The following is a 23505-nucleotide window of genomic DNA, read 5'->3' as shown; positions in this document are numbered from 1 at the left end:
CCAGTTTTTCTATTATTTCATCACTGTGAATGTGGGAATGACAACATTTACCTACAGCATAATGACAAACATTTATGTGTACGACAGGAAACCATGAAACTCCAGAATAAAAAGAAAGACAGAAATTTACATTTTTAAACACAAAACATGTCAGGAAGGTTACAACAACATTATAGTAACCACATAGGTTTTATAATTAATATTGCACACAACATCGTATCTATCCACAAAGTAGGGCCACAAATGTGAAAGTCCACCAGTGTGTAAAAAAAAAGTAGGCAACCGAAGAGCATGATCTAAAATTAAAGAGGTGTTAGAGCTTTATAGATTAAAATTCATAAAAATCACATTAACTGTCCATTTCTGCAGAAATATGTAATGAAATATGGAAAATTTAAGGTAATGCTAACAATGTTATGATATGTGCCCTGCTTCAACTGACAGGCTAAAAGGTTTGTCTGCGTGCAGCCAGCCAGTCATAGAAAAGCCCCATAAAGCAAATCAGTAACTGTAGATACACAACATTTTCAATAAGTTGCTTGAGTGTAATACCTGATCACTAAGTCACCATAGGCCTTAGCTATCTTTTTTCATCTGCTTTAAACAAATCAGTTATATGATTTGGAAAATCACAACTTATATCATATCATTTCAGGAGAAAAGCAACACACCATTTTCAAGTGAGGCAGTGTACATTTGAGTACTTGAGTACAAAAATAAAAACATGGACCTATTTAGTAAAATGTTTTAAAATTCTTTATCACACCCCAGAATCCTACCAAAATTTCAGTTTTTTGTTTTGCTGCTGAAAAGAGGTTTCTCGTTACTTTCCTTTGGGTAGAATATTTAACAATATAATTTGACTGTTTCATAGTTCTTCTGTTTTTCAAATGCCACTAACTTCAAACTTTGAGATATAGCAAAAAGATATCACTCCTTCCTAAAGATATCACTCCTTCCTAAAACAGCAAAATATGAGCTTTGCTAATCTTGAATGTTGTTGTTTCCTACACTAGGTTTTAGTCTTCCATTACACATCTTTCACATTTCACATTAGTTTTTCATTTAATACAGTTGCTTGAAGGTAGCATCAGTTGTTTTATTAATGTGGTCAAAAATAAAACCAACTGCACAAGAATTACCAAAGTTGAAGATCTTTTTTGATTTAAAAAATGTTGAAATGAAACTGAAAAAATTCAAATTATAAAAGAACCAAAGCTGACATCATAATTTGCAGCTACGCGTATTTCAGCATTTACAAAATTGAGGCAAAATATCATGCCAGAAGCCACAGTGCTCAAGTCTTTACCTTAAGATACATAACAAGACTACATGCACTTGTCAAGCTGTGACTTGCATAATCATTTTAACTGAATCCTTGTATTTTTAAAACATATTGTAATGGTTATTGCTGAGAAAGGTGTTAAGATTTTTCTTACATACTTTAGGGACCTTAGATTGAAGTACTGGGCCCGTTTTACACTTTTTGTTCTTCTTTAAAAACTTCTTTAAAAATCACTGGATCACCTTCCTAAAATTCAAGATTTACTTTTAGCAAGTGGTATAATCATAAAATAAAAGGATCTGTCAATCTTATTTCACCTTTCATCTTTTAGGCTCTTGGAGACTCCATGTTATTTAATCAATGGAAATTTTAAATGCTGCTGTATAGGTTCACACATTACTGAACTCAAGCAAATAACATTTGGGATACAGTACCATAATCATATTGCATTTCTGAGTGAAAGATGGAGCACTAGCTGGAAAATAAAAGCTTCACCCCCTGCATTAAACTACCATCCTGTTTGCTATTTTAGACAGCAAGAAAATTCTTGCTTTTAGATTCAGCACATTCACTGGATACTGCTTTCGTATGTATCTAAAAATGGTACTTGGCTGTTACCCTAGGAAAAAAAGTCATCCTGAATATGAAAATTACACATATTAGTAATGGTAATCATCCAAAATTTGCTAATTGGTACAAAAACAAAATTTGTGTACAGTTTGTCAATAGATGCAAAAATGATAATTGATCAATAGTTCTTTGATAAGATGAATCATAGTTGACTTAAAATTACTTTTTTATTTTGTCACAATTGTTCAAATTATGTTATTAATTCTGTTTTTGGCTGTATTTTTGTAATATTATGATTTTCTTTTATATGGTGTTTATTAATGATTTTGTGTTATTTGCCCTGTACCCTTCACGTGGAGCCCAAGGAGGCGAGGCCACCTAATGCTGCAATTGGAGAACTGCCTCAGCAAGTACAATGATCCCTCCTTGATCGCGGGGATTGTGTTCCAGAACCCCCCGCAAAAGGTGAAAATCCGCAAAGTAAAAACCATTATATATTTTAAGTCCTTATAAACTCTCCCACACTCTTATAAACAATTTTCTAAGTTCTCTTAGATATTAGGTAAGATTCGTTGAAATTATGTATGTAAATACACTGTTTATATACAGTAAAACCTAAATATTATTTTAAAGATATCGAGCTTCTCCAATATCACTTATGTTACAGCCATTATGATAGACAGGCCACTAGCAATAAATACGTACAATGCAAGAAAAACTGTATACAGTAAAATGTGTGTACAGTGACACTAAATGTACGTAAATGTACTAAGTACTGTACTTAGAAAATTAATTATGATTACTCACCAACAATGACACGACGACTTGTCCGATAACCATGAGTTTAAATTTACTGCACAACAAAGGAGAGTGTTACAGCTCTTCTAAAGGAGCCTCTTCAGGTGACTGTGCAACACCGCCGTTGTTCTTCTTCTGGCAGTCTTCAATCAAAATTTCTAAAGCAGATTCCATTCGGACTACCGCCTTATTACGTCCACTTACAACTCATTTTGCGCCCTGTTTAGAAGACAGTGCGGCCGTAGATCTTACATTCTTTTCCTCCCTTTTAAATAAAAATAATTGTGGACTCATTGATGCCGTAATGGCGTCCTACAGCAGTGTAGTTGTTCCCTCCCTTCAAAATATCCAAAACTTTTATCTTTTCGGCAATCGTTAGCATCTTCCGTTGGCGCTTGGGCATGGCCCCTGAAGCAGTAGAAGGAACAGATCATTTTGGAGCGATAACGAAGTGCCTGACTATGCACAAAGATAAACACAAAAGAGCACAAAAGTTAACTCTTTACACAGTGAATCACGTTGATGCTGAATGAGCGAGATGAGACTTCCTGGTTAACACAGTGGAATCGAATTCGGCGCTCCGTCACTGAGCCAGTCAGCACACTGGAACTTAACTACGTGCTCTGATTGGGTAGCTTCTCAGTCATCCATCAATAGCGTCCCTTGTATGAAATCAACTAGGCAAAACAACTGAGGAAGCATGTACCAGAAGTAAAAAGACCCATTGTATGCAGAAACGTGTGAAGCAGTGAAAAATCTGCGTTATATATTTAGATATGCTACCATATAAAATCCACGATAGAGTGAAGCCGCGAAAGTCGAAACGCGACATAACAAGGGATTACTGTATTTAAGGAGAAGCTGAATTTATCACTTCAGTTTCAGTACTGATTATTTGTAGTTATATCTTGATTCTTGCTTATTTTCTTTTATTCTTGTTTGGATTTTCTGGTTATGATCCAGAGCTTCTGGATAAGGTGCAGTCTTTGAATTTTGTTTGGAATTCTTCATATACCAATTTTTGCTCTGTTTTTCCCCCCAATTTCTGCCTTTTGTTTTGTCTTTTTTGATTTGTACATTATTTAATTTTTAATAATATTGCTATATATATTATTTAATTATAAAGTACTTTGCTTAGTTCTTTTGGATTTTTAGGTTTCATGGTTTTCCTTTTCTCCATTTTTGTGACTTTCTGATTATTTTTGAACTTTCAATAACCATGTGGTTATGCAAGCTGAAGGTTGCCTTTTGCACATGAGTCAGGCTGCCTAGGGTGAGGCAGCATAACTAAGGGTCAAGGTCAAATTTGTGTGGTCCCTTTATTGTGCTTCATTGTGGCAAGAATTCAAAACAATTTTAAGTCTGTGGTCTTAAGAATTTTACATTTGAATATGATATGCCATAAATAGTAATTTTATAAGAGTTAACTTTAATGGGCTAGGTGATTCAAAAATGTAGAAATAAGATGATCTAAACATACCCACCCATTTTCTGGTATTCCTACAGATGAATGGAAGGAAATAACTGTGTACAGGGTGTTGATCAATCGTAGTAGTGCACACTCCAACTTACACAAGTGTAATTTAGAATAGCCAATAAACCTAACTACCCATCCATCTCACAAAGATGAGATGATCTAGAGAAGGGTTCTTGCACAAGGCAAGAACAATCTCAGGACACAATACCCAAAACACTTTCTGCCACTATGTAAATACTAAAGAAAAATAACTATTGATCCTATTATTTTCCATTCATTCCACATATTATTACTTAACTGTGAAAAGTACTGAAAATAGATTTAAGCAGGAATGCAATAAACATATTACCTCTAAATGTGTCTATAATGCTCAATCATAATGAAAAAATAGGATTAAAAATGAAGTCTGTGCTTTTTCTAGTATGCTAGAAATTACTAAATGTAAACTTAGTAAATATTTGAAGAAAAAAAAATGGGCGCATACTTTTTTTGCAATTAAATGTAATGTCCCTCTTAATACAAAGATTGGTGCCGTAAAATATGACAGACTGTACAATGGACCAGTCAAAATATTCTGAAGCAAAAACTGCATTATTTATTTCAAGAGCTGAAACCTGATCATTTTAAGCTTGCTTATTTTAATTGGTTAACTAGTATTAATAATAAACTTAAATATTTTCAATTTCCGCTATGTCATTATCTTACACAACAAGCCAATGCCATCATTGCAACACTCTAACCTTGCTAACACACACATGATTTCCTAGTAGCATAATATTAAGAACTAGTTTCACAAGTGCAGCTTGTCTGTATTCAGTTTCAAGGGAAAAAATAAAAAAACATAAGAAACGCAAAAATCAATATTAACAATTTTTCATCTGCCTTCAAAAAAAGATGCTGTTGTTAGTTTTGATTCAAGATATTTAACAATGTTGTAAATTTAATCATAAGTTTTTTGTGTATTCTCTGCAAAGAACTCCCACCTACTTAAAATGACTTTTGAGAACTGATTTAGATCATTTATGTTGGGTAGAATGCCTAGTGGGGGCAGGGCAGACACATGGCCTTGGAACCCCTGCAGATTTTGTTTTTTTCTTCAGCCCTCTGGAGTTTTTTTTTTTTTCTGTCCTCCCTGGTCATCGGATCTCACTTTATTCTTTGATAATTAGTATATTAGTATTGCCTAATTTTTATACATATATATTTTTTTTCTTCATCCTGTAAAGCACTTTGAGCTTTGTATGAAAAGGTGATATACAAATAAATGATTTGTTGTTGTTGTTAAAAGAATAAACCTGGTCTCAAGTCTTTCTTATACTGTACATCAGGGCTATTCAATTACAAATTCAGTTGGGCCAGATTGCCAAATCAAGAAGGTTAGCTGGGCCAGTTATTTTAGCGGCGAAGCAGCTCGTAATGACAAATTTTAAAACCAACACAAACAAATTTATTGAAAAACATAAGGTTTATTCGTTGTTTCTCTTTTAAATTTGGTCAGTTTGCAGAGCAAAAGGTGCATACAAAAAGAGCTGAATTAACAGAATCTGAGGTAGCCCCTATTTTTTCTACTTACAAAAGAAAAAAAACTGACCTAGGCTACATATCTGACCTATCTGATCACAAAGTGTATAAAACAAAATAGTGCACAGTAGTAGGCTATTAGAAATAACATTTTTTCCTTTTGAAACATGATGCTCTATGTAAGAAAGCTCAGAGCAGAATATACTTTCTGAGAAGGTTGGCATCCTTCAACATCTGCAGTAAGATGCTGCAGATGTTCTACCAGACGGTTGTGGCGAGTGCCCTCTTTTACGCGGTGGTGTGCTGGGGTGGCAGCATAAAGATGAAAGACGCCTCACGCCTGGACAAACTTGTTAAGAAGGCAGGCTCCATTGTAGGATTAAAGTTGGACAGTTTAACATCTGTGGCAGAGCGACGGGCACTAAGCAAACTCCTGTCAATCATGAAGAATCCACTGCATCCACTTAACAGTGTCATCTCCAGACAGAAGAGTAGCTTCAGTGACAGACTTTTGTCACTGTCCTTTTCCACTGACAGACTAAAGAGATCGTTCCTCCCCCACACTATGCGACTCTTCAATTCCACCCGGGGGAGTAAATGCGAACATTAATTTTATTTTAATTCTTTTCATTTTTATTACTATTTAATTTAATATTGTTTCTTTGTATCAGTATACTGCTGCTGGATTATGTGAATTTCCCCTTGGGATTAATAAAGTATCTATCTATCTATCTAAACAACTTGCACACATTTGACCCAGGAACATCTCAAAGTGCATAAAATAAAAAGTGCACAGTATTCACAACTATAACAACACTGAGGGAACATATTTTAAATCACCATGTGTGATTAGGCATGCCTCTGTTACACATCCCACATTATATTGATGTATTGTAGGCTACAGTTACCCTGCTGACTTAGTGGGAGAAGTGACATTTTTTGTTTTGAACGAGAGCAGTGACTTTAGGCTCGTAAGTTGTCAATGCAATTCGAAGGCATTGTTGGAGAGTATGGTCAGTCAGGGAGCAACGAGAGTTGCTTTTTATGGAGTTCATGTGTGAAAAACTTGACTCACATGTATATGTTGATCCAAACATACTGAGCATGACGATCACTACTTTCTTAATGTTAGGGAACTGATGTGCGTTGACATCAGTCCAAAACATTGCAGGCCTGTTAGTGGAAAGCTCCTGTGCCATGGTTACAGATGACTGCATGTCAACAAGTTCGAGTGTGAATTTCCCCTCGTCAATGGAAGGGACCAGTTTCTTAGCTCTGGCGGATAAGTACCCTTCTATTTCAACAGTGAACGGGTCTCTGACAAAAACGGCCAACTCAGTGGGCAGATCAAGTCCATCCAATCAACCAGCAAAGTTATTTTTCAACATCGCAATGAAATCTGTCATCACATCCGTGATTTGTGCGGGGGTTTGGATGCCTTTGCGGAGTGTCGGAAAATGCAGCATTCGGCCTGTGCTCAAATCATTTGTGAAAAGATCCAGTTTAACTTGGAATGCGCGCATCTGTTCCACACGGTCGATGACAGTTTTGTCTCTGCCTTGTAGTCCCAAATTGAGATCGTTCAGGTGTTTGAATATGTCGCTCAGAAAGCAGGCATCGGCCATGAAGTTGTCGTCCAGTATGCGACTCAAGTGCGTTTCTGCCTTTTTTTGCTTGCTGCCGCGGAGGAAAGTTATGATCTCTTCTCTGAGACCGCAGAAACGCTTCAGTGCTTTGCCTTTGGACAGCCACCTCACGTCATTATGCAAAAGAAGGTCGTGGTGCTCAGCAGACATTTCTGACAGCAGCATGCGGAATAAGCGGTGTTGGAGGCTTGATGTGGAGCGAATAAAATTAATTATAGCCATAACGCTGTCCATTGTCGTTTTGAGCGCCGCTTAGTTTTGTGCACAACACGCCTGATGCACAATGCAGTGTAAGGAGATCAACTGAGGTGCAACAGCGGACCAACGTGCTGCCAAACCATTCACTTTCCCTGTCATGAACGGAGCCCCATCTGTCACAAGCATGCACACACGCTTCATATCCAGACCACTGTCTTAAAAAAAGGCGGAAATTTTCCCAAAGACTATATCGCCAGTTGTGTGTCCTTCTAACGGCAGTAGGCCGAGCAGCTCCTCTCGGAAGCATTTGCCATCAAAAAAACGGACATATATGCACAACTGAGCAGTATCAGTTCTGTCTGTGGACTCATCTACTGCTATAGACATAGTATCAGCTTTCATCAGGTCTCCTAACAGCGTTTCATACACATCTGCAGCAAGAATTTCAACCCTACGAATGTTTGAAGTATCTGACGGGGGCACGTTTTTTATAGCAGATACCACGCTCATTTTAATTTTATCGTCATTTATCACCTCATCCACGACAGCCAGCATATAGTCCTTCACGGTTTCAGAGTTTGTGAATGGCCTTTTCTTTTTTGCCAGTATCCAGGAAACACGAAGGGATGCTACAGTAGCTCTCTCTTGGGCTGTGAATGACCGCACCATGGTAGTGCTGCTCCGGTTGTAAGATGCAATCAAACTCTGCACTTTTGCAGTCCTCTCTTGAGATCCCTCTGGAAAATTGGTGCGAAAAGTGTGGTGTTTCTCAACATGATGCCTCCGCACATTGTAATCTTTAAATACTCCAACGCACTCATTACAAATTAAACACATCGGTTTGGCGTTTGGATGTGGCGGAAAAATAAACAAGTATTTGTCAGTCCAGGCAGGGTTAAACTTACGGTTTTCATTGGCAATTTTACGTTTCAGTGTTGAGAAAGACATATTGATAGTAATCTAAGCTACTATCGGTACGCTCTGCATTGTTTGCGTGTTGCAGGCTACGTAATTTACGTAGGAATGCGTGTTTTTGGCGGGACCATAGACATAATAAATACTTTATATTTATATTAATATACTATATATTTATATTAATATAATATATATATTAAATTATATTAAATAACAATTTATGAATAATATATATTAATTTATTATCTATGGGCGGAACCACGGGCCGGGCCACTGGGAGGTTGATTCTGGGCCGCATTTGGCCCGTGGGCCGCCAATTAAATAGCCCTGCTGTACATTAATAAAATAATAGAGTAGCTTAAGCTCAGCAGAGCTTTTCATTGATTTTAACATTTTTATTTCGTTTCAACCACTTAAATAGTATTAGAATTTATGTTTTGCTTGTTTTTCTTTTTTTTTTTGGGTGCTCAATTTCCTGGTTTGTATTTAAGCAGAGTGTTAAAGAGAGCCTTTCAGACAAACTAGTGAAAACTGTGTTGCTACTCAATTATGTGCACTAGTATTTTGAGTTGTTAAACTTTTTAGTGATTCACAGGTAATCCATAAAATATATTTTTTTTAATTTGCTTAATGCAATTTAGGTTCAGTGGGACTGAAGATTATTTCAGATGCCCTGGGTACATAAAGCTAATTTCTAATCATTGATTAAGATAATCTGAACATCTTTTTCATGTTGATTAAAGGAAGGCAACCTACACGTCATTTAAGCACAGAACTACTGGCTAGGGAGCTGACTCTCTGCTGTATTGGCCAGTTTAAACAAAAGACACGAAACCCTGAACACACATCAAGCCATAGCACATACCTACATCTACATCATTACACTTGTTTACACTCAAATTAACTTGTTAAACACATTATATCTGAATTAAAATGAAAACACTTTTTGTAATGTACCATAATCCAGATAACAATATGTGAATGTCAGGTTGTATAATAGCTGAGCTGAACTTCACACAAGTAGTAACACAACTATGCACTGGGCTTTATTCTTATATCAGATAAGTACTTAATTATGACTATTATTTTTGAAATGTGACATTTGAACTTGCTGTATTTTTCTCATTACAATTTAAATTCAAAAATGTACCGACTCCGACTGCAGGTACCCAAAATTGTCTCAGACTCCGACTCCTCGACTCCAACTTCACAGCCCTGACGGTGACAACTGAATTCAAACCCAGGACTTTAGAGTTATGCCACCATTATGCACTTGACAAAGAATGTGAATGCCAAAGTATAAATACATACTAGTTAATCACTGAATTACACTGTTGGAAAAAAAAATCACTAATCTGCTGCACAAAAGATTATATGATGTTTATATTGTGTTTGAATAAACTCTCTGTAATGGACTGACCCGATAGATCCTTGCACCCGATGAGTTGCTGTATTTGTTCTACCAGTATAGACATATGTATAGATAATATTAAAACTTTCTATTTCACTTTCTTAAAAAGTACAAAAAATAAAAAAAGAAGTTTTTTTTCCCCTCAATGAGCTTTAAAAGTTTACCTCCAAAATATCTCATTAAACACTATAATTAGGACCACAACACTCTCTTATGTTTTACTAAATTACATTCTATTTTACCAATTATGCAGCTTTGAAAATGCATTCCACATTGAATTATACTTGAATATTTAATGATATCAACACATAGATGTTCTGTGGCACTTATGACCACCACAAGTACAGTACAGAACCAATTATAAAGGACTGTGAACAGAAACTATACACAAGGAAATAAATGAAATAATTGTGAATTTTACAGCTACTTGCTTGTGCACAACATAAAGTGTACATACAGTATATTAAATTAATGGTGATTCTTTCCTTTGGGTACTTCCACATTCCCAAAGACATGCCCATTAGGTTAATTTAGTGATTAAAATTTGGCCTTGCATCAGTGTGAGCACAGGGGGATGACTAAGTGGGCCATGAGAAAGTCATTGATAGGATGGTATTTTTTTTGTTAGCTGACACTGTTCTCCAAAGTGTTTTATAAATCACAAGTACAGCACAATTATTTCTGTATTACTATAGCTGGAGCACTGTTGAAATAAGTGAATGATCTATGCTTTATTGTACAGTCAATGGTGGACTAGTGCCACACACTTTTAAACTTTTAACAGAAGCACAAGAAACATTTTACAGTTCTGCAACCAGTGCATATCATTCCAATAGCCGACTTTCCAAACTCATGTTCACCATAACATTGGATGGGGCTTATCCTGGCAACACTTGGTGCTGGCCAGTTTCTTGATAAAGCACCATTGCTTGACACACTCAACCACACTAGTACTCCAGCCTATTTAAACCTTCCATGTAACCTATCAAATTCCAACTAAAATATCTTGCAAACATGAGGAGAACATACAAAACTTCCCCCAGGCAGGGCTGGTCAGAAATAGAACTTTGGTCCACAAATCTGTGAACCAGCAACACTAATCATTAAGCGGGATGCCCAATTCCCCTAGTAATTAATTTCGTAAAATCCAATGTTTGGCTTCAAACTACAATAGTTGCCTAACAGCAATTGTTAACACTTTTTTAAAAAGGTAGAAATTACAGTAAAAATATCTAGCCATGTCAACACACCGTTAAAATGGTATTCAAAGCTTCAAAGTGAAGTTTACAGTAACTAGTACTCCCCCTATTATCAGCCTGCCACTCCCTTATCTTTGCAGCATTCAATATCAGGAAGCTCTTTATTTTACTCTGGTTTAAATATTCAAACAACAGTTAACTGCCTGAAGCAAAAAGAATACTTTCTTTACAGCATAGCCATCCTTTTATATAATTGAAAAAAACAAAACAAAACAATACTTCTATATAGTTGGCCATGCAGAGAAATCAACAGCCTATGTATGTATAACATATAAGTAGCATTTCAAATAGCAGAAAAGTCACAGGACATTTTTTCTAGTTTGAAAAAAATTTACATTTAGCTGTCTATTATTCCATGCATGCACAGTGTAGGAGTCTCTGCTTGGAAAAGCTGGTTTTAAAACTTAACCATCATTCATCCAATTCCAACCCACAGATTTCTAGTGCATTTTGATCTTTTTGTATCCACAATCTAAATATCCACATTACTGTATACTGCACTGTAAATCACTGAAACTGATTAAATAAGTTGCACGGACAAGTGTAAATTTTTGTGCCAAGAATCAACTCCTTATATTACTTGAAACAGAAACAATGTGACTATAAAACGGAGTGTAAGAAAAGTTAATGTTCAAATATATCATCTAAAACATAAAATTAAATGTGTGCTTATCCAGAGCAAATTCACACTATTGAACTCATCTCTGCTAAATTTTGCTAGGGCCCCTAGGAGGTACAGTATTTCTGAAATGTGGTACATGCATTCATAGTTCCCCCACCTGATTTAGTCAATGAAATTTTGTTTTGGGAACAAAATTTTCTCCCCTGGGGAATTTATTTTGTGACCGCACTAGCACTTGCAATTTCACCCTGGGCATTGCCAAGTATCCTAATTAGTATTAGACATTATAAAAAAAACAAACAAAAATTATATGTGCATTCGAAAGAACTTATATACAATAGAAAATTATATTTTAAGACTCATTTTAGCAGATCATATACCTGTTAGTGATGCTACTGAGGCTGTTTATATTTCATTTTAACAATTATAGCAAATATTGTGATTAGCTGTCACTAAGTCTTTCCAAGTCCCTTTTCTGGTGTTATCTGCTGTCACTATTGTTTTAATCAAGTAAACCTTAATCAATTGTCAAGCCAAATTAATCTTGATCTTGGATTAGTATATTAGTAATGTCTACTTTAATGACAGGCATGCCTTTGTTGTATTCCCCTGCAATCAAAAATAATCGAAAAACCTAAATAAATTTTTTAAATCCACATATAAAATATACACCGATCAGCTACAACATTAAAACAAACCACTGGCAAGTAAAATGAATAGCATTGATTATCTCCTTACAGTGGCACTTGTCAAGGTATGAGATTTATATTAGGCAGCAAGTGAACAGTCAGTTCTTGAACGTGATGTGTTGGATGCAGAAAAAGTGGGCAAGCGAAAGGATCTGAGTGACTTTTACAAGGGCTAAATTGTGACGGCTAGATGACTAAGCCAGAGCATCTCCAAAATGGCAGGTCTTGTGGGGTATTCCCGGGATGCAGTGGGTAATACCTACCAAAAGTGGTCCAAAGAAGGACAAATGGTAAACCAGTGACAGGGTCATGCACGCTCAAGCCTCACTGATTTGCATGGGGAGCAAAGGCTAGCTTGTCTGTTCCAATCTCAGAGAAGAGCTACTGTAACGTAAATTGCTGAAAAACATAATGTTGGCCATGAAAGAAAGGTGTCAAAACACATAATTCATCACAGCTTGCTGCATATTGGACTTGCTTTTTCAATGCAAATGCCTTGTTTTTTGAGAAATAACATAAATCATATTTCTTCAAAGATCAGAGGTCAGAGTGTTTCCTAGTTAATTTTGAAATCTTTGGACATCTTTTTGATTTACCTGAAATATTTGCTTAATGTGACTGCTCTCCTGTTCTTGTGCACAAAGTGTACTTTCAGAATCAACCCAACAGTGTGAAACTGAACAAAGAATTACACTAGCACTTTAATATTTGGATAAGAATGCATTCATCCACTGAATTCATTAAGGAAAAAAGCTTTTGTTATCTGAAATAGCACAGAAAGACTTGTATGAGTGATGACAAATAAGAGGCTCCATCTTCAGATGCCATACGTACACCTCTATCCATCTTCAATACCTGCATACTTACATATAGGTTTAAATAGAGCCTACCCTGCCCAATTGTGCATAAGTTATTGAATAACTCTGAACAGCACATCAGGTCAACACAATCACAAACAACCAATGAAGCTTCCTATCAGGCTAGCAGCATGAGTTTTGATTGAATCCAAATAAGAAACCACAAGATAACAATGATGCCAGTATGGGACCACATTAACACTCTACATAGGATTCACCTAAACAAGGTTTTAAAGAGCTTTAAGCTGTCATCACTACATGCAGTTCCAATCTTTCCCATGTGTTTCTATCTATCAAAATGAAGCAACCTGGCTGAAAAGTCATGGAGACAAGTAGTATAACAAGCAATTTATAGAGTTGGAATGTTTTTGAAATGCAAAATTCCTGAACATATTTCTTATTTACTAACTATATATAGACTGTTGGTAATATTAGGTTCTAGGTCTGAATGGTAAAAACAGATTAACAAAATGCATGATACAGTATATAAATCGATTTTGGATTAAACATGTAGTTTGCAGGGAAAGCACCTTGCCCACTCAGGCCTACAAACTAGTGACCACCGAGACTGGTACCTTTATTATAAAGCAAATAATGTCTCTACCCATCTACAGTAGTTACATTGTTTAAAGAAGCTTAGGTAAGTTGTGGACTGGAGAATCTGAAAGGGTCTTATCTGAACATGTATGGATATGGGTTTGAATGTGCACTCAGTTGAATTGTCATGCTACTAATGACAGGTTTCTAACAGCACTGGTTACTTGCTCAATACAACACAATGTTAAAAATGAATGAATTAATGAATTGGGAACTTGACACAGAAATAAAGAAAAAGGTAATCAAATATATATCCACGATACCTGTAGATAAAAAGGGCTTTTACCTCCAAGGGGAAAGAAAGCTTGACTATTTGAAAGAGGTGTTTTTTAAAAAGCTTTAACCTGCAAGTAATGCAAGATGTTTTCCTACGGCTTAAATCAAATAATAATACTAATTGCCAACATTCATTTTATACATACATCCTAAACTCCAAATTTTAGTGGGTGGGAGGCAATGTCTAATTACTGAATTGGTGATTAATCGATTCTGCCCGTCAGCGCGTGGGTGCGCACGTGAATCCGAGGTAAACAGTGTCGACTCGCAGTTAGGTGAAATAGGGTGGAATTACTGGAAATATAAAACGAAGAATCCGATGCTCTCCATTAATAACAATGAACTTCGCAAATGCCAACGCTAGCAAATTGCTTTCGATAACAGAAGAAGCAGCCCACTCCAAGTGAGAGATAGCGTCACCGCAACGCTCGTGACATCATACATAGCGTCTATTACATAACTGCAGCGCGCTGTATAGATATTAGGCTGATAAAACGTTTTAAAAATTGAGAAAAAAAGAACTTACCACTTAATACTGAGCTTGAATCCATATCTTCCTGCTCGTCCCTTGAAGTTCAGTGTCTCAACGTCATAGGGTCCTTTCTTCCATTATTAAAAGAACATATAATAGATATTAAAAATATAAACCTCTGCGGTCCTGCCACCCTCTCCTCAATTATCAAATAAAGAAGCGTCTTGATTAAGAGTGTGACTCTCGTGTCGCAGGTAGCTCCACCTCTTCCATGTTTTAAACCACGGTAAAGCGAAAAGTGCGCGGTTTTGGTTCCGTGGAGTTCCGTCTTTACGAATATAAGTACCACCTCCCCCGGTACTGCGTCTTTAGGGTCGCTACGAGGCTGGCACTAGGGCTTCAGTGCTTGGTGCCATGCTGCTTCCCGGACGGTGGAGGCGTATCGGGAACGCTCGGCTTTCATCGTCGACACTCGGCTCGACAGCTTTCCTTCCCCCGACTCGCGCGGGCGGCCCATTTCTGTGTGAGGCTGCGCTTTCAGCGCAGCATAGGCAGTGTTGGCCAGCGTGTTACGTCACCCACTTCCAGTTTGGCGCCGCGACTCGCTGATAAGAGCAGCGGCGTAGTGGTGTCGCCCTACAGTACATGCGGAGGTGAGATTTCTCAACCTTTCTTCTGTCAGCTTTAATCTTTCCTTTTTCGTTGACAAGGGGAATATGCTGTTACCTATTGTTGCCAGCCCATATCGGGTTACGGTGTGGGATAGGTCCTGCTGCCCGAGGAGAAAAAAAAACCACGTTGGTTAGGAAAGAATCATTGGTTGACAGAGACAACCCAGAGGGTAATTTATTTAGAGCAGGAAGATAAAAGTGTATCAAATGCAAGAAACCAGGAGAAAGAAAATTACATTAGACAGAGGATTACATAGAAGTTTGCAAAAGAAACGCAGCACAATAGTAGAGCGAAATTCATACTTTTATGTCCTATCAATAGTAAGAGTATGCAAAAGACTAACGAAGAGACTTTGTCACGTCTTGTCATTTTCTAATACGCTCGATCCAGACTAGGGTCGCTTTGGGTTTGCGCCTACACCAGCTAACATAGAACGCAAGGTAGGAACAAACCCTGGAAAGGGTACCAGATCATCACAGGGTGAACACACACACACATTAAGCACACACTGGGCCAATTTAGCATTAGAAAAATCTAAACAGCGTGTCTTTGGGTGGGAGGAAACTAGATCACCAGCAGGAAACCCACATGGTCATGGGGTTCCAATCTTTCCCACATGTTTCTATCTATCAAAATGAAGCAACCTGGCTGAAAAGTCATGGAGACAAGTAGTATAACAAGCAATTTAAAGAGTTGGAATGTTTTTGGTCATGGGGAGAACATGCAAACTCCACACAAACTGTGAGGCAGCAGCACATAATACTGTGCCACCATGCCACTGTCTTTACAGTGTCGTGAGTGGGATAAAGCAAAAATCCTAAATAGGTGTTGTGAAGGAGATTGGACTGAAACAAGAAAATACATAGGAGGTAGATAGTGCAAAATGCAGTTAGTGTTTGAAGAACAAACTTCTCTGTGATAAGAGTGACATAAAAACAAAAGTTCTAAAAATACAGTACAGGAGTTAAGATTGTGCTTAAACAGAAAAGTGCACAGAAGTGAAAGTGTAATAAAGGCAGTGAGTGCCCAAAAGAACCCGAGCAGTAGTGACTGTGTGCATAATTGAAGCTTTGACTTCACTTTACTGAAGTTCTAAAGCAAACGTGCAAAAATGATTGTGTGCAAGAGTACAAAACAAAAATCAAATAGAAACAGTCTAGCATTATCAGAGAGAAAATGAATAATTACAAGTGGCAAAGAGACACCATATTCTAGTGTATGTGCAAAAAAAAGACTGTTCAAAATAAACACTGCACAGTGAAAGTGTGGTAAAGGCAGGGGAGTGCAAGGGGTGCATTATTCTGCACAGCAGTTTAAGTGTGGTTTAAAATAATAAATGCAAAAGTGACTAGAGTGTGAGAACATTCTAAAGTAAGAACAACAGGCGTGTGCAGGCATTAACTTACTAACACTGAGAAAATGAGAAACTGAAACTATGTACCATTAAATCTACTAAAACAAGAGTAATGGGCTAAAGAAACACTGGGTAGGAGTGATGGTGTGCTAAGGAAGAAAAACATGGAAGCGTACCACAGCAAAAGAGGGCCATAAATGTGGATTAAACCAAAAACTGCACACAAAATACTACTGTAGTAAATAGGGGTGAACAGTCACACAGTCACAGATAGTTAAGTAACCTTTTTGGGTGCCAATATTAAAATAATAATTAATAATAATAATCACATTTATATAGCACTTTTCTTGCTACTTAAAATTCTTTACCATACATAGAAGGGAGCCAATTCAATCACTACCAATGTGCATCACTCACCTGGATGATGCAATAGCAGCCATATTTTCACCAGTACACTCTCCACACATTAGCTATTAGGTGGAGAAGGGGTGAGAGATATCTTGTAGTCAGTTAGAGACAGGGGACAATTAGGGGGGCAGAATGGACGAGGCCAAAATGGGAATCCCTACTCTTTTCAGAAGGGATCTTTAATGACCACACAGAGTAACGACTTTGGTTTTATATCTCATCTGAAGGACAGCACCATATTTATAGCACAGTGTCCCCATCACTGCATTGGGATCCACACACAAACCACATGATAAGCTCCCCCAGCTGGCCTCACTAACACCTCCTCCTGCTGAAACCTTAGCCTTTTCTAAAGTCTCCCATCCAAGTACTGTCCATGCCAATATCCTTAACTTCAGGTGGATGACCTGTTCTGACATGCAGGTGGTAGTGACGTAACTATTTGGGCACTCGAAGTGCATACATATTGCATTGCGGAAAGTTCTGGGAAACATAACATCCGAAAAGAAAATTTATGTCTCCTATTTTAAAAGCACAAAACACACAGTGTTGGTATTGATTTGTGAATGTACTAAAGCAGGGTCTTCAGATAGTTTATGCAGTTCTGAAAGTGTGCAAGAACTACGGCCAAATGGATATTATTTAAGCATAAGTGTGCTACCGAAAGAGAGTAATGCAACATAGAGACTCCAATTAACAGAGTGTGTTTAAGGAGCAAGAGTGCATGAAGACAGTGAGTGAGTGCATGAGAGATGCTGTACACAGTAAATCTTTTTAAGTTTAATGAGAAAAAAAGTAACAAAGTGACACTGTATAGTAGTGGAAGTGTGCAAAAATGAGAATGGTGCTAAAGAAACCCTGCACTGGACCCAGAGATATTGGTGAAACACCATGGATGTGAAAAAAATGATTACAGGTAAACATGAATACAATGTGTTAAGTGAAGTGTGGTGAAGAAGAACTTTAATTGAGTGAGAGTAAAATTAGTAACAGGAATAGGTAGGTAAAAAATATCAAGAAGTGATACTGCAAAAAAAAAAACAAGGAAAAAAATCACAATGCAGTTTGGAAGTGCATTGGTGAAGCTGTAAGGCTGATTCACTTTGTTCGATTAGAAAGAGGGAGAGCCGAGCAAGATGAACAGGAGCTCATTTGTCTACACTAATATTCAGTTTAGGATACATTATTTGACAGTAAAAATCATATTCATAATCCACTAAAATTTGTGTCTCGGGTATGGCATTTGGCCAAAATCCTTACCCATCAACAAAGAAAGACATACCTGAACCTTTCCAGCTCATAAAAGTGTGTAAAAGCCCAGGCATGTTGAAATACAAATAAACAGTGCCATTAATGGGCTACAGAAAAAAAGGTTAGGTTGAGTAAGGTAGACTTTATTATCCCCAGAGAAAAATTTACTTACAGAATGGATATACAGTACACATACTGTATACATTATCATTCTACAGATACAGAAACATAAATAAAAAAAATAAAGTTAACATATTTATACAACAGCACCACTTTAAAATGACAGCCGAAGACTTACGTAGTTTTTTTGATAGAATGTATATCCAGAAAATGCCAGACTGGTAGTAAATCCAGTACTTAAAGCTGCCAGGGGAGTGCATGGATAACACTGGAGCTTGTAGTGAAGCACTCTTTTGATGTTATACTCCCCAGTGATGAAAAAAAAGGCATCAAACGTGGATGCGTCTTTATCTTTTTTTTTTATTAACTTCAAACAACAAGTATCTATAGTTAACATTTAAAATATTTCATATGCATTAAAGCACAAACTGGATTTATTGGATCAGTTTTCACATGATGAGGCCAGAATGGGAATCCCTACTCTTTTCAGAAGAGTTTTTTTAATGACCACACGGAGTAACGACTTTGGTTTTATATCTCATCCGATATTAGAAGATAAAAACACTTTAAATCATGGCAGAGCTCTAGACTCAGTCTTATGAGTTACAATTTATTATAAGGCTTGTACTACAAATGCAGCACCCTTTTTGCTATATTATTTTTGTGTAGGTTTTATTTTTAGGCTGTGACCTGTTGCAACAGTGAATTGGGTTAAGCAGGTTTGATTATGAATAGATTCATTGTTTTTTTTATTCTTCAGTAAACCTGGTTGCCTAATCAATTGAGCTAAAAAAGTTTACTTATAGTGCTACATGTTTCTTAAAAAGAAAGTTATTTAGTGTCAGGTTCTGCTCAATGCAATCTACTGTATTATGCCAAATTTTGCCTCTGTCTTGAGCTACTATATGCCAGTATTGTGAAAAATAAATCTACCTTTAAATACTAGTTTGGAGATACAGTAACCGTGAGAATGCATAAGATTTCATGATGTTGAGACAATTGTCTAGAATGATTTACCATTTACAGGAACACAGGCAAGTTTAAACACAAACAGTACCATTAATGGGCTACAGAAAAAAAGGTTAGGTTGAGCAAGGTAGACTTTATTTTCCCCAGAGAAAAATTTACTTGCAGAAATGATATTCAATGTCATCTTAAAACTTCAGAGAAGCTGTATTGCATGATAGAAGTGCTTACTAGTTTGTTGGTGTGCAGTCACATTTCTGAAATAGAGCATCTCATTAATATTTGTGTAAAACCTGTTAAACCTTTATCAACACTTCTAACACGATGTGCTGGTTTTGAAACCTCTGCTCAAAATATATTTATACTGCAGAATGAATGAATGAAAAGATAAAATACTAACCATTTTTATTACTGAAAAAAGTTATCACTCTGCGCTGCCCATTATTTACATTTATACATATTTTCTGAGATTTTTAAGGTAAGGAAGACAGAAGTTTCTAGGTAAGATAGTTACACTCACTAATCATGGCATCAGAGACTGGCAATGTGTTGCGTGTTGAGTACATTTTTAATTTTTGTATGTGCTTTGTTGTTTTATTGTACTAATCAATCTGTAGTGTATATTTATTGTACTTTTATTGTGTGTGGATATATATATATATATATATATATATATATATACAGTATATATATATATATATATATTGTGGAGCCGACCCGGACACAGACAGGCAGACATGTTGTTACTCACCACCACACGTTTATTATGTACAATATTTACAATGATTTGGTCACTCAGACCCAATTCAATAAAGTGCACAAACCCCAACACACACAGTCCTGGCCACAAATGCCTTCTTCTCGGGCTGCCTCCACTCTCCTCTCTTGCCTCGTCCTTCTTCCACCCGACTCTAGCCCTGAATGAAGAGAGACGGCCCCTTTTATATTCTCCCTGATGAGCTCCAGGTGATTCCTGACACTCCTTCGTTGGCCACCCCAGCGTGTAGAAGTGCCGGCTGTTCTCCCGGCAGCTCTCCGGGTGTCCTCTTAATTCTCCCCCCCAGCACTTTCTGGTGTGGCAGAAGTGCTGAGGTAACAGGTCCCCAAGGCATTTGGGCGCCTCCTGGCGGTGACCACAGGCCCCTACAGGGTGGGGCTTCCATGCCCTCAACCCGTGGCCCCCAAAGCAACCAGGATGGCGGCCCCCACGTGAAACATCCGGTCCCTCATGGCGTCCCGGCCGGGTCGTTGCCCCTGGCATCCCTGACAATATATATTATACATATATATATATATATATATATATATATATATATATATATATATATATATATATATAGGATAATGTATTGCTCCATAAAGTCCTTGTCAGTTGTTCTATACAAAATAAGACTGATACTGAACATGCTTCAAGATCCATACGGATATGAAAGTATTTCACAGGCATGTCTTTACTTGCACTTCCTTTGCCACCTACTTTTACAGTGCTTTATGCCACACACTTATGTTCCTGAAATTCCTGCAATACCATATGTTTCATGAAACATTTACAGCATGTGGGTTAGTGAAGGTTTCACTCAAAATGCTATTCATTTTTTTTTTGCTTACTGATGTGTTATTAGTAAACTCACAGTAGGCATCGAGTTTTCTTTTTGTCCAGTACATGATGTGCTTAGTGCAGCTCACTAGCAGATATTGATCACATTCTTCTAAATGATATCATACATCTTAGTTCTGACAGAGATATAAAAATGTTGTTTGGTAAATAATTCTACACAACCGTATCGACCTCTTGAGCCTACTTGTATAGTCACAGGCACATTAAAGAAGTTTGGCTTATTGTTGACTGTACCTTGTATATATATAATGGTATTGTGAATCTCCTGCAAAATTAACTTTTCAGTTGTCTCTGAGTACATGACTCTTTCTCCCCTTACTCAGACAGAAACATTTTAGTTATTTTATCTGTCTCAATGGAGTTTACATGTGCTTCCCATAGGTGCATATACTTTTTCTGGGTTTTCTTCCCACATTCCAAAATGCGCATGCAGGATTAATTGGCAACTAAATATTTATATGACAGAATGTGGGTTTGTATATGAGTGTTCCAAGTCTCTGATAGTCAAGTCTTTGCCCACTTGTGACCTTAAATGCAATTAAGAAGCTTGGAAAATAGATGGAAGGATTTTTTTAATTGGTTAAGGTCATGCAGTGAAATAGCGGTAATATATAGTGCATCCGGAAAGTATTCACAGCGCATCACTTTTTCCACATTTTATGTTACAGCCTTATTCCAAAATGGATTAAATTCATTTTTTTCCTCAGAATTCTACACACAACACCCTATAATGACAACGTGAAAAAAGTTTACTTGAGGTTTTTGCAAATTTATTAAAAATAAAAAAAACCAAGGAATCACATGTACATAAGTAGTCACAGCCTTTGTTCAATACTTGGTCGATACACCTTTGGCAGCAATTACAGCCTCAAGTCTTGTTGAATATGATGCCACAAGCTTGGCACTCCTATCCTTGGCCAGTTTCACCCATTCCTCTTTGCAGCACCTCTCAAGCTCCATCAGGTTGGATGGGAAGCGTCGGTGCACAGCCATTTTAAGATCTCTCCAGAGATGTTCAATCGGATTCAAGTCTGGGCTACTCAAGGACATTCACAGAGTTGTCCTGAAGCCACTCCTTTGATATCTTGGCTGTGTGCTGGTGGTTGTTCTGGTGAAAGATGAACCGTCGCCCCAGTCTGAAGTCAAGAGCACTCTGGAGCAGGTTTTCATCCAGGATGTCTCTGTACATTGCTGCAGTCATCTTTCCCTTTATCCTGACTAGTCTCCCAGTTCCTGCTGCTGAAAAACATTCCCACAGCATGATGCTGCCACCACCATGCTTCACTGTAGGGATGGTATTGGCCTGGTGATGAACGGTGCCTGTTTTCCTCCAAACGTGACGCCTGGAATTCACACCAAAGAGTTCAATCTTTGTCTCATCAGACCAGAGAATTTTGTTTCTCATGGTCTGAGAGCCCTTCAGGTGACTTTTGGCAAACTCCAGGTGGGCTGCCATGTGCCTTTTACTAAGGAGTGGCTTCCGTCTGGCCACTCTACCACACAGGCCTGTTTGGTGGATTGCTGCAGAGATGGTTACTCTTCTGGAAGGTTCTCCTCTCTCCACAGAGGACCTCTGAAGCTCTGACAAAGTGACAATTGGGTTCTTGGTCACCTCCCTGACTAAGGCCCTTCTCCCCCGATTGCTCAGTTTAGATGGCCAGCCAGCTCTAGGAAGAGTCCTGGTGGTTTCAAACTTCTTCCACTTACGGATGATGGAGGCCACTGTGCTCATTGGGACCTTCAAAGCAGCAGAAATTTTTCTGTAGACTTCCCCAGATTTGTGCCTCGAGACAATCCTGTCTCGGAGGTCTACAGACAATTCCTTTGACTTCATGCTTGGTTTGTGCTCTGACATGAACTGTCAACTGTGGGACCTTATATAGACAGGTGTGTGCCTTTCCAAATCCTGACCAATCAACTAAATTTACCACAGGTGGACTCCAATTAAGCTGCAGAAACATCAAGGATGATCCGGGGAGATAGGATGCACCTGAGCTCAATTTTGAGCTTCACGGCGAAGGCTGTGAATACTTATGTACATGTGATTTCTCAGTTCTTTTATTTTTAATAAATTTGCAAAAACCTCAAGTAAACTTTTTTCACATTGTCATTATGGGGTGTTGTGTGTTGAATTCTGAGGTAAAAAATTAATTTAATCCATTTTGGAATAAGGCTGTAACATAACAAAATGTGGAAAAAGTGATGTGATGTGAATACTTTCCGGATGCACTGTATGAACTTACCTGTCGGTTTAAAGCCCAAATACTTCTCTGTTAGATCATATTGCTTGTTGATCATGTGTTAAGAAGATGACAGATCTTATCCATGTTATTAGGTTGAGTTAGCAGATTATTATATTGTTATATACATATTCCTTTCTTTACTCTTTTGTGTTAAAATGCCTTCCAGATCTTTGACTGATATATTTCCATTGTGAGCTGAACCTGAGCTTGGATTCTGAACTTGCATGTCTTATATGCCTCTGTTGTCAAACCAAAATCACAGTAGGACTGTATCAGCCCC

General features: G+C 37.5%; 1 protein-coding gene across 2 annotated transcripts in view; it reads right to left on the bottom strand.

The window, feature by feature from the left end:
* The window catches only part of elk1 (ETS transcription factor ELK1), a 150157-nt gene extending 134927 nt beyond the window's left edge, over nt 1–15230 (bottom strand). The window contains exon 1 of one of the 2 annotated variants that reach the window (XM_039775543.1): nt 14648–15230. In XM_039775543.1, coding sequence (XP_039631477.1) covers nt 14648–14672 — 25 coding nt within the window. In that variant the 5' untranslated portion in view covers nt 14673–15230. The remainder of the gene's footprint in view (nt 1–14647) is intronic. The other variant, XM_039775545.1, reaches the window with a different exon arrangement.
* Nucleotides 15231–23505: the final 8275 nt, after the last annotated feature.

This window comes from Polypterus senegalus, chromosome 13 (assembly GCF_016835505.1).
Source record: "Polypterus senegalus isolate Bchr_013 chromosome 13, ASM1683550v1, whole genome shotgun sequence".
In the NCBI taxonomy this organism is placed as follows: domain Eukaryota; kingdom Metazoa; phylum Chordata; class Cladistia; order Polypteriformes; family Polypteridae; genus Polypterus; species Polypterus senegalus.
Note: the sequence above shows the minus strand (reverse complement) of the source record. Positions and strands in the feature narration are given on the sequence as shown.